This window comes from Lissotriton vulgaris, chromosome 11 (assembly GCF_964263255.1).
Source record: "Lissotriton vulgaris chromosome 11, aLisVul1.2, whole genome shotgun sequence".
Lineage (NCBI taxonomy): Eukaryota > Metazoa > Chordata > Amphibia > Caudata > Salamandridae > Lissotriton > Lissotriton vulgaris.
The window spans coordinates 42,353,704-42,366,080 of NC_141699.1; the positions used below are offsets into that span (position 1 = coordinate 42,353,704).

A 12,377-nucleotide genomic window follows, 5' to 3' on the forward strand; every position below is an offset into this window, starting at 1 on the left:
AACCCCCCGATCATTCCCTTGAGCGTGCGGTTGAACCGCTCGACTAGTCCGTTTCCTTGAGGGTGATAGGGGGTCGTGAATCGATAGGTGACCCCGCACTGTTGCCAGAGGGATTTCATATATTTTGAAATAAAGTTTGTGCCTCTGTCGCTGACGACTTCTCGGGGGAAGCCCACCCGGGAGAAGATCCCCATTAAGGCCCGGCCGACCACCGGGGCTGTTACAGTTCGCAGGGGAACAGCCTCGGGGTAGCGGGTGGCGTGGTCCACCAGTACCAGGATGAACCGATGTCCTTGTGCTGTTCGGGGGTCCAGGGGCCCCACAATGTCTATTCCCACCCTCTCGAACGGGGTGGGGACAACTGGGAACGGTTGCAGAGGTGCTTTGAGTTTGCGGCCGCTCTTCCCGCTGGCCTGGCACGTGGGGCAGGACCGGCAGTGGTTGAGGACGTTGTTTCTCATCTTTGGCCAGAAAAAGTGGGTCACCAGGCGACTGTAGGTTTTGTCCTGTCCCAGGTGTCCAGCCAGAGGGAAATCGTGGGCCAAATTCAACAAGAAGTCTCTAAAACGGAGGGGCACCACCAACACTCGACTGGCCCCTAACTCCGCGATTCTTTGTTCACTATACAACAGGTCGTTGTCCCAATAGATCCAATGGGCTCCGGCGGTGTCTCCCGCGCTCTGGGCGAGGGCTTGCTGTCGCAGTCCCTCGAGGGAGGGACAGGTCTTCTGCTCTTGACGGAACTGCTCCTGGGTGGGCCCCCCTTCTTGACACCACTGAGCCAGGTCGGGAAGGTCCTGGAGCTGAGCGAGCCCTTCGGGGGTTTGCTCAGGGGGGTTGGTGTGGTCGGTGTCCTTCACTGGAGCGACCGGGGGAGGAGGTGCTGGCCATTCTGGTTCTTCAGGTCGGGAGATGGCCCGGGCGGCCATGGACCGGGTGGTTACGCATGCCCAGTCCGGGAGGCCCAACATCCCCAGGTGCTCTCTTCTTTCCACGGCGGCCCACGGGGAACTCTCAAGATCATTCCCCAGGAGACAGTCCACGGGGGCATCATCTCGGACCGTCACCTTCAACATGCCGGAGACTCCTCCCCATTCGAAGGGGACGCAGGCCATCCGACACAGACTCTCGGAATTGTCGGCTGAACGGACGGGGCAGAGGATGTTCGGCAGGATCTGTTCCGGGGTCACCAGGTGACAGCGGACAGCCGTCACACTGGCCCCCGTGTCACGTAGTGCTTCGGCCCTGCGCCCATTAATGTTCACCCACTGACTGTATTATCTGGTGTTGGCGGGTAGGGGAGCCCGCGGGACCATGTCTCTTCCCCCTAGGCACGCTAGAACCATGGCGGCCGGTTCCCACTCTTGTTGTTCTTGTTCGCATTCTTCCTGTTCTTCGGAGATTTGCTCTCCCCCCAGGGCGGTGGCAGCTACCTGGCGGGGCCTCGGAGTCTGGTTCTGTGGACAGTTCGGGTCATTGGCGTAGTGGCCGACTCGCTGGCATCGGTGACACGTGACATTGGCTCGGAACCCCGGGCGCATCGGGGGGTTGCCCCGGCTGGCCGGGGGTGGGGTGCTGGTAGCGGGAGCGGCCGGGCGGTGTCTCTTCCCCGTCCCTGGCCTCCTCCTCCTCCTCGGGGACGGTGCTGACCTTGGTTGTTCCTGTTCTGTTCGTGCGGCCCACTCAGGCCTACTCGGGTGCTCTCCCATCGGTCAGCCTCGGCGGCGAGCTGCCGTGGATCAGTCAATTTACTGTCGAGGAGGTGCTGCCTGAGCTCGACGAAGCAGTTGTTGGAGAGGTGCTCCCACACCATGAGATTAAAAAGTTGCTCGTAAGTCGTTACGTGGCTCCCCTTGATCCAACCCTCGAAGGCTCGGCTGAAATAGTTTACATATTCCACCCAAGTTGTACCCGGGATCCGGGTGCAGTCTCGGAACCTTTGGCAGTACATTTCGGGTGTGAGCCCATATCGAGTGAGGAGGGCAGCCTTCATGTGGTCATAGGATGTCATCAGATGGTCGGGGAGCTGTAACAGGGCATCGCGGCCTTCATTGACGAACCTCCCCCATAGACCGGCTCCCCAGTCACTTCGGTCGATCCGGTGGGAGGTCATGGCGATCTCGTAGGCCTTGAACCACTGTTGTATGTCGTCGTCTCGGAAATATTCTCGGACGACATCCTTGGGGATGTGGACCTTTTTTTCTGTCGCTCCTGGGGTGCGTGGTTGCTCGGGCAACCCCAGATCTTTGTTTTGCTTCCGAAGGTCTAATTCTGCCAGTTTGCGCTCGTGTTCGTACGCTAGTCTCTTTTCTTCGAGTTCTCTTTGCCTCTGTTTTTCTTCCCGTTCTTCTCGGAGCCGCATATGTTCTAGGTTCAGCTTTTGTTCGGCTAATTTTAGTTCACCGTCCATTTTGAGCCGTGCCATTTCTAACTCATGTAGCCTGCTTCTTTCTCTCTCTTGGATCTCTTCCTGCGAGAGACCCGTTCTTCGCTCCTCGGGAACCGCGGTGTTCCTTTCTGATGCTGCAATGTTTTGGTCCGGGGGTCTGACGGCCCCGGTTTCTGCCCAAGACTCAATGGCGTGCTTGAAATCGTCTTTAGTGCTCAGACCGGTGGTAGCAATGCCTAGTTCAATGCAAAATTGTTTCAACTCACGATGGCTGTACTCTTCCAATTTCTCCATCTGGAATTTCTCGGTGGATCCGCTCTCTTTGGTTGTCATTGTGGTTTAGTCGTGGGGTGAGCTACTCTCTGTACGATTACGCGTTGATTCGGATCGCGCCGCTGGCCACCAATGTTAGACGGACCTGGAGGGTCGGCCGAGGACAAGGGGAGAGGTCTCCGGGGAGAGCCGTCTCCAGCGATCGTACAGACGAGTAACTTCCCCCCCACAGATGTACACCACACAAAGGTAAGGTTTAACGTTCTTTATAAGCAATCTTTAGGTACGATAGAATGGTACAAGGAGGTCAGGACTCAGGGGTCCCCTCGATTCTAGTCTCTTGGATGGGAAAGGGGGTAGCGGGACAGTCTTGTTACCAATCTGGTAGATGCGATGATATGATGGATAGCTCACAATCCTCGAGCTCTGCGTTCTAGGTGGACGGGCCGCGGCAGCGCCGGCAGGTCCCGAGATGATCGTAGGTAGCGACGGTCCGCGGCAGCGCCAGCAGGTCCCGGTGAAGGTGGTAGTTACAACGGTCCGCGGCAGCGCCAGCAGATCCCGACGAGGATGAAGGATGCAGAAGGTTGCGGCAGCGCCAGCAGGCAGGGCGATAGTTCACAAGGCAGGGCTACGGCAGCGCCAGTAGTCCGTCAAGGATGAGTTCTTCACGGGGTCTCTCGACTCCAGGATACTTCTGCCTTCCTGCTCTGGAGCTGCCCCAGTTATAGGTCTGGCGCCCTTTGATGTCCGGACCCTCGCACTTGGAGGTCGGGAGGTCCGGGATGAGGGAGTCCAGACACCCAGCAGGGGGGTGGAGCCAGCGCCCGGGGGAGCTGGGGGCGATCGGCACCTGGCGGGGGAGAGCCATCGACACTTCTTTCTCCCATTGACCTGCCAAGTGGTCCGTTCACCTCCTGGGAGGATGGTGGTGCCGGGATGTCGGGTCCTGGCCAGGCCCAGGGTTAGGGTCGGGTCGAGGCCACGCGGCCTCGTGGTGCAGGGTCCAAGATGGCGGCTGGGCCGGGCGATGGAGCTGGTAGTGGCTCGGCCCCATGATACAGAGATGTCCGGGGGCAGGAGTCCCGTAGGGGACGGGGTGCGGGTTGCTTCTGTGGGTACCACCTGGAGGGCCGGGCTCGGACCCTGTCATGCGGGGAGGGAGCAAGCCCTTCATGTGGCCTGTCCAACACCAACCAACCTAACTACTCTGCACCTGAGCCGCCTGACCCGGCCCCCTCAAACTGATTGTGCACCCTTGCTACAAATCCCCTGTCGACCTATGCCCCTGTTTGGGATCCCTCAGACTTATCCGCAAGTCAACCTGTGCAGCCTGTTTTTGGGTGCCCCCTTCACCGAAGCACAGCAGCTATCAGCCTCAACAACACCCTGCTCCTGGCAGAACCAGGGCTGTTCCCGAAGAACTGTTGGTCGTACTTTGGACCTCGGCTTTCTATAACTCTGAACCCTAAAGGTGAACCCGTGAATCCAACGGTACCTACCTTGATGCATCTTTGCATTGTGCGTAAAAGTGCACAGATTTGAACGTTTGACTTACCTGTGAAAATAGCGATCAAAAACATACTTACCTTCGAATGAAGTTCTTGGTTTTTAAACATCTAGAAAAAGAAGTGTTATTTTTCTAATTTGGTTTCTGATTTATTCTTTGAGTGTGTGTCTCATTTAGTACCTCTGTGAGTACAACAAATGCTTGGCACTACCCACTGATAATCCTAACTACTCGCCCACACTACTACAAGAAGAGAGCGTTAATATTGTCTACTTTGGCCTCTGCAAACCAATTGGGGACACAGCGGACTCTCTGCACAGCGTACTTCGTTTTAGAACACTATATAGAGAGCCAACTTACAACAGCCCTCCACTTCACCTCGGATTACACTACTCATGCAGTTGCACCCCACATCTCACCTACACTGTGGTGTTACACTGCTCATGCCCCTCGAATGCACATCTCACCTGTACTGTGGTGATACTTTTTAGTACACTATATAGAGAGCCTTCTTCCTACATCCCTCCATCGCACGTCTCACCTGGACTGTGGTCATCCCCTGCTCCCGACCAGCCAGGATCCGGCCGGCTTCCAGTCTTGCAATTCTTGGCTCCTCCACCTTCATATAATCCTTCACCAGGTCAGTGATGTCGAACTGCCAATCAGAGCCGAGCATGTAGATCAGCTGACCTCCAGAGTCTGAGGACTCAGACACAAACTGAGTCAAGACGCGGACCATGGTGTGCTGGTACTGCAGGGAGCAGCCCTTCCCCTTCCGCTCATCGTCATCTTCATCGTCACTGTCACGCGTTGGCCTAAAAGGGAAAGGAAAGGAGTTACTCAAGCTCTTCACAGTTGTTGTACAACACACTTACCCTGTGCATGGAATGTGCATGGGAAAGGGCTTTGAGGGCAAGGGTTGGGTGGTAGGCATGAACGGTGCTAGTGGAGGTTTCCACATCAAACATGGCCACTGCAACACTGTCCTGGCTGCGTGGGGTGATGCTGCATCAGCAGTGTTGCTGGTTATTTACTCTGCCGGTGCTTACAATCGTATCTATCTGTTTTTGTCTAATGGTTGTCGCAGAACATGCATTTTATACTAGAATGGTGCTGGTTCAATAAATGTTTATTGAAAAACGTCCCCATCATTTACTCTGTGTATCACTCTGAGAAAAAGTGCGCACGAGTGGCTGAGCGAAAAGTAGTGCACTGTTTCCACGATCCCTGACGGATCAAGGGTTGTCATGTTCAATAGTTGACTGAGACTATTTGCTCCTTGGTAAAGTTAGGGGGCTTATAGTGGCACTGTGAGCTAGCTGCTCTACAGACAAACACATCATTTGGGGATGTCTGGCATCAGTGTGGACACCAATCCATTTGTTTATGTTGTCTAAATGCACAGATGCTATATCGATTTATAGGCACTAAACAACATTACTGGAGCCTCACACATCTGGAGTGGAGATGCATTGCTAACACGGACAATGGTTTGATTGGTTTCCGAAGGTAGCTAGTGTGTGAAGTTTGTGAGGCTGAGGCAGATGGAAGCTTGGTTAGAGGACAGAGCTGCTGGACAAGCAGCAGAGCTGGAAGGAAGTCCTCTTACCATCACTCCTGGTGGTAGACAAGAGGCAGAGATGCTCAGAGGCTCTCCTTTCTAGATGTAGCATGATCATTTTATTTGTAAATAATACAGAGAACAGGTGTTGGGTCTGCCCCCCCCCCCTTCATCAGGGTGCATTACTACTAGACATGACTCTGTTAGCAGGTCATTCTAGTCACTACAAGAGTGGGGTCGCGATATGTCCCGAAGCTCGATGCCTTCATCTGAGGACTACGCGAATACCCCCTTTAACTGGTGCTGATGTGGTCTATTGCCTGGCGGGTGAACGTACAGCCTGAACCTTCATACAACTATATGTCTGCAAGGGAACACACTTAAAAACCCCTCATGGCCTACATACAGCGCTTCGATGCAGGAGGTTATAATCTCAGTGATCCATAACTCGTGGGAGATGCTGAGACTCATACAGGCCTATCTCACTGCTCAACGCAGGAGTCTCTTGTTCACGAATGCCCGGCACCTCGCCCTAGTCACTAATGCTGCAGCTACTGGGCCTAGATCAATCGGGCTTCATTCTAGGCAGTCTTGGCTGGAAAACAACACAAAACGTGTTCTTCTTCAAGACAACGCAGCCCACAAACATACAAGTGGAGTCTTATTTTATTTGACACTGAGAGACTGTATGACTGTGCCAACAAAGCTCCTTAGAGCACGCCCTGAAGGCACTGGATCTTGACCCCTAACTCTGCAACCGGATCATGGCCAACTACACAGCAGGGCGGTCCTCGTCACTGCTCCCGACAAAAGAACCCCATTGAATAGGGTCTGATGCAATACTGTACAACACAAAGGGAAAAAAAGAGGCTGAGAAATGACCACACCTGCCTCTGAAGTAACGCTATAACACAAAGATTGTGTGGTATCCTTGCACCAGAAGCCTCTGGAGGAAATGCCAGAGGCCCAGACATATGGGTCAAATATTTTTCTTCTGTACAGAACAGTATTATGTTTGTGTGTCACCTACTGAGAATGGCGACTCCGAGAACTGCACTGTAGATGTAGAACTGCACTCCAAATCTTGACCTTCCAATTATGAGTAAGCCTGTGCTCATACCGTGGTAAAACTATGAGTGAGCGAGCAGTCTAGCTGGGGGAATACCCACCCCCCTGGTTAAACAATGTACTGTCGAGGCCAGGGAACACCCTGGTCTGAAAGACGCTCAGCTTAGAGACCAAATGGTCTTTTAAGTTTAAACAATTTTATGCAATAATCATCAAAATTATGTTATCAAAAGTGCTTTAGCAAAAAATACCTAACAATTCTCTCAATGCTTTCCTCCTTGTATTTGAATCAATAATTGTTAGAAAGCAGTATTCACCATAAATAAACCGTAATAAACTGATCAACACAATTATTGATTCAAATACAAGGAGGAAAGCATTGAGAGAATTGTTAGGTATTTTTTGCTAAAGCACTTTTGATAACAACATTTTGATGATCATTGCATAAAATTGTTTAAACTTAAAAGACCATTTGGTCTCTCAGCTGAGCGTCTTTCAGACCAGGGTGTTCCCTGGCCTCGACTCCAAGAACTGGACAGGGTGGGCTCACTCATGTAATGTGACATCCTTCATCATAGGCCACCGCGTCCCACCCTGGTAGGATTATACCACCAGGACGGACTCAACCTCATGTTGGGCTGTCCTGAGGGAGTTCTTAGATATTTTCCTCTTTTCTGGATTACAAGGATCCAGGTACTAACTAAAAATACCTCAGGGTATACCATTAAGTAACCTGGGTATCATTTAAACAGATTACCGTAAGCTAATTAAGGGGTGTGGCTGCGGATATTAGGATCCTTGCCTACCCTTAGTTTTATCTAACATGTTTCTGCCCCTCCGTACAGCCTTACACGTTTTGGACATTCATCAGGGTTGTTAATGGTACCCCTACCCTATCAGCAAGGGATGGCAATGGGGCCTAAATAAAAAACAGAGAGGAAATACCTCTCATAGGTTAAGACATCTGACTTAGTTAGATACCTTCAATTCAGGAGACATAAACAGGCAATTACTGTGACCATATAGACAATATAAGGCATAGTACAGGTAGGTATTTCCTGATAACCCTATCCACATACCCGATATATGGTCGGGTAGAATCATTTAAGTGGCTATTTATACAAACATAAAAATACATTTATTTTCAAACACAAATAACCACAGTGGCACAAGTGGAAGAGAAAATACAGGCTCACATATGTGACAAAGACACACTGAAACAAAAAAACAAATGCTCAAAAGAAGTGGTCCCTGTGCAACTTTACCTTTATTTTTGTAGTTATTAGCCTCATGGTCTGTTAAGGATTTGTTTGTGAATCTCTTTCTGAAACCATTGGTGACAGAAATGCCCTCCTACCAGGGGGAGAAGGGTCTAGCCAATGTCTGGATGACAGAAAAGGAGGCGTCTTTTCTCATTTCAAAGAGCCTAAGACACCCTAGTTTTACATCTTGCCAAAGGTACACAACAACAGACATCCTCCACCTGGACATTAGATAGTATTGGTAATGGTTCCGTTCTTAGGGACCCATTAGCCCTGAAGAATGCCCCAGACCGATACGAGCAGAAACATGTTGGCAGATAGTAGAAGGGTTTGAGCCGTTGATCTCGACACACCCATCCACGTTTGGTTTTTAGTCAAACCTGGTGTCCTTTTGAATAAAGGTAATACCAAGAGCGAAGCATGACACTATTATGTGTGTGAGGTTTCCTCTTCCATCAAGGAGGACTTTCCCTCGACAGGAGACAACTTTCCAGTGATAGCCATAGATTGGATTCCTGTACTGGACAACAGTTCTGGGATACAGTACCCTACTGGCTTTGCTCTAATTGCCGCTGTACTCTAGTTTGTGATTGGTTTGATTCTTTGAAGGGACGTGTGATGTCTTACCCTTCTCCTCTCCTTCTGTTGTGTTTTCAATCAATCCACCCGTTCTTGACCACAAAAAACCCTCAGGACACCTAATGATGAGCCATCCTGGAACCCAAAAACCAGTCACTAGTCCTAAACTCCACACAAGTTTAACGCAGTTTGGGATTTTTCCTAAAATTATCGTTCTTCTTTAAATGTTCCCTTTCATCTTCGATTAATTTGTATTTCCTTAAAATTGGTTTTCCCAGATTTTGCCTCCTCCAATGTGGTTTCAGATAGAAGGTTTTTGTTTTCCCATTAATTCACTTACCTCTCTCAAGATCATTTCAAACTTTTTCGAACCACAACCCACCTTTTAGAACAAACGTTCACAACCCACCTACCTTTAATGGGATGAGGGGGTGATTTTTTAATGCAACTAAAGTATCGTGTGGGACCGCATTGTCATTTACAGACCACACATTTTCAATTGAAATGGCCACTACATTTTACCAGACATACATTTTTCCTGATGAATATATATAGCACGCAAATCACAATGTGTGGAAATCCGGTTTCTGTGAATATTTTTCATTTGAGCATCATCAAGGAAGTGTATCGATTTGCTTTGATCATATTAAAATCTTTCTTTCCAGTCTACCTTCAGAATTACAAAAAAATCTTCATGTTTGCGTTCCTAACTGCTGGATGCATGTTGTTCATTTGCAGTTATTAACATTTTGTTGCATATTGCAAAAAATAACATCCTACTTTTGTCATCATTCCTTAAAAAAAACTCCTCTCGCTTTGCAGTAGGAGAAAGAAATGTAAAGAGTCCCCGCAAATGTGACACGTTAAACACAGAATTTAAACACGGAATTTAAACACGGAATTTAAAGGCGTCTTTATTTATTGTTGTGACTTTCACAACCCACCAAAGATCAGCTGACAACTTAATAAAGTCCCATTCTGTAGTTATCTTGAGATCATCAGTGAGTAACGCAGCCTCATTCTGAAGTAATCACAAGATTATTCTGTGATAATCCAGCCCCATCCTGAAATACTCACAGGATCAAGTAATCAAGTCCCATCCTGAAATACAGGATCCTCCGAGAGTAATCCAGCCCCATACACCCTGGAGTAGTCCACCCCATAAATCCTGGAGTAATCCAGAGTAATCCTGAAATACTCACAGGATCATCTGGGAGTAATCCAGCCCCATACATCCTGGAGTAATCCAGCCCCATCCTGAAATACTCACAGGATCATCTGGGAGTAACCCAGCCCCATACATCCTGGAGTAATCCAGCCCCATCCTGAAATACTCACAGGATAATCCTGAAGTAATCCAGCCCTATACATCCTGGAGTAATCCAGTCACATCCTGAAATACTCACAGGATAATCCTGAAGTAATCCAGCCCCATACATCCTGGAGTAATCCAGCCCCATCCTGAAATACTCACAGGATAATCCTGAAGTAATCCAGCCCCATACATCCTGGAGTAATCCAGCCCCATCCTGAAATACTCACAGGATCATCTGGGAGTAATCCAGCCCCATACATCCTGGAGTAATCCAGCCCCATCCTGAAATACTCACAGGATAATCCTGAAGTAATCCAGCCCTATACATCCTGGAGTAATCCAGCCACATCCTGAAATACTCACAGGATAATCCTGAAGTAGTCCAGCCCTATACATCCTGGAGTAATCCAGCCCCATCCTGGTGACTCCAGAATAACTCCAGGCTGATCTTCCTTTTTCACTTGGGTACGGCGAGCCCAGTCGCGGAAACAAACCGGGTTGCTTCATAGATCACTCAAGAGTCACGTGGATTGGGAAACTTGATCAAATCTCCTTAAGGTTTCACCCATCAGGAGGACAACTCTGTCAATCTGGGATAAGGTTGGAGCCTTGAAAGATCTCACACTACTTCCATCCTCCCTCATTCTCATAAGATGCATCTCAGATATTTCCAACCTCGCCAAGAAGTGACTGAAACTGCAGATGGAGAAGGGATGCCTCACCACCTGGGGGGTTCATGATCAGGGGGTTATCAAATCCTTCGTGCAGCTACATACATTGGATGACCTCCTGAAACAGAGAGCTTCAGATACCCAAAAGATGTTATGGGTCACATATTCTGCCTCTGTCATAGGGGCCATGAGAGACTTAGGGACATATTTGCAAGTCCCTATCGCCACTATGTCACTATGTCACTATGTCACAAAAAAATATAGCATGGCCAGCAAATTCCATGAGAAATTGGAAACTCCTTGATATAGAAAAATTGAACCAAACCCTAACAAATAGCACACCTACTCATGGCCAGAATATGGAAAGTGTAGCCGAAGCCACCAATCTATGGCTAGAAAACGCAGCCGATAAATGTCTTCCTCAAACTCAGGCAAAAAGAAACACCCATCGGCCCCCAGCCCCCTGGTTCAATGAACTTCCTAAAACCAAAAAATCAAAATGTAAAGCCCTAGAAAGGCAATGGCGCAAAGAATATAATCAAGAAAAAAAGATAATATATCATAAGGCCAGAAATCCGTACCACTCTTCCTGCATTAAGGCCCGTGCCCTATATGTGGCCAACACCATAAACAATGCTGCAAATAAAGCTAAAATATTATTCAACACAGTAAAGGACCTTGTAGGTGCTCAAACTATTGCTACTACTCGTCCCTTAAATAAAAAAATAGAAAAAATCATCCTTAACATCAGCTTGACACCACCTCCCTGACCATTATAGCAGACACGCTAAATTCATCTCTCCAACTCTCCAAAGTCCCTTCATGTTGGAAACACGCAATGGTAAACCCACTCCTGAAAAAACCCTCAGCTGACCCCGCTGTCCTGACAAACTACCGGCCAATATCTCTGCTTCCAGCTTTTTCCAAGCTCATGGAAAGGCACATACATTCTGCTGTCACCCTCTTCGCCGAGGAAAACGACCTCCTCCATCCCACACAATTGGGCTTCAGAGCAGGATACTCTACGGAGACCGCTCTGCTGGGTGTTACGGAAAACATTAGGAAACTCCTGGATGAGGGACAAACGGTCGCACTCATTCTATTAGATTTGAGTGCGGCGTTTGATACCATCTCCCATAGTAAAGTCATGGCCACACTCGAGAGAAACAGTATCCGTAGTGATGCTCTGAAATGGAATAAGTCCTTCCTAACTGATAGGACCTTCCAGATCAGATCTAACCTTGCCTGCTCAGACACTTTCCGCGCCCCACATGGAGTACCACAGGGCTCCATTCTGAGCCCGCTGTTTTTCAATCTGTATCTCAGACCCTTGGCTGACCTAGCGGACTGCGTAGGACTAACCCTCATGACCTGCGCAGATGACTCCCAAATTATTTTTTCATTGTCAGATTCAAATCCCTCAGTTCCTTCTCTCCTCAAAATTGGGCTCCAGAAAATCTTCAACTGGATGACCACCAACCAGTTGAAACTAAACGGTGATAAAACCGAGATCCTCCTGTTAGGAAAAAATAAAGAACTCTGGAACTCCTCTCACTGGTCCCCCGAGTTGGGAAATCTCCCCACTTCAGCAGCCCAGGTAAGAAACTTAGAAGTTATCATGGATAATGCTCTGTCAATGAAACAGCAGGCAAATAAAGTCGCAGGCCTATGCTTCACCATAATAAAGTGGCTGAAAAGAATAATATGGATGCTCCCCCCCACCACTCAAAAGACCGCAGTCAACGCATT

The 12,377-nt window shown here is 49.1% G+C and overlaps 1 protein-coding gene across 1 annotated transcript in view; it reads right to left on the reverse strand.

Moving 5' to 3' along the window:
• The window catches only part of TMEM132B (transmembrane protein 132B), a 454,814-nt gene that overhangs the window by 51,608 nt on the left and 390,829 nt on the right, over positions 1 to 12,377 (reverse strand). The window contains exon 7 of the mRNA XM_086942680.1: positions 4,714 to 4,987. Coding sequence (XP_086798806.1) covers positions 4,714 to 4,987 — 274 coding nt within the window. The remainder of the gene's footprint in view (positions 1 to 4,713; positions 4,988 to 12,377) is intronic.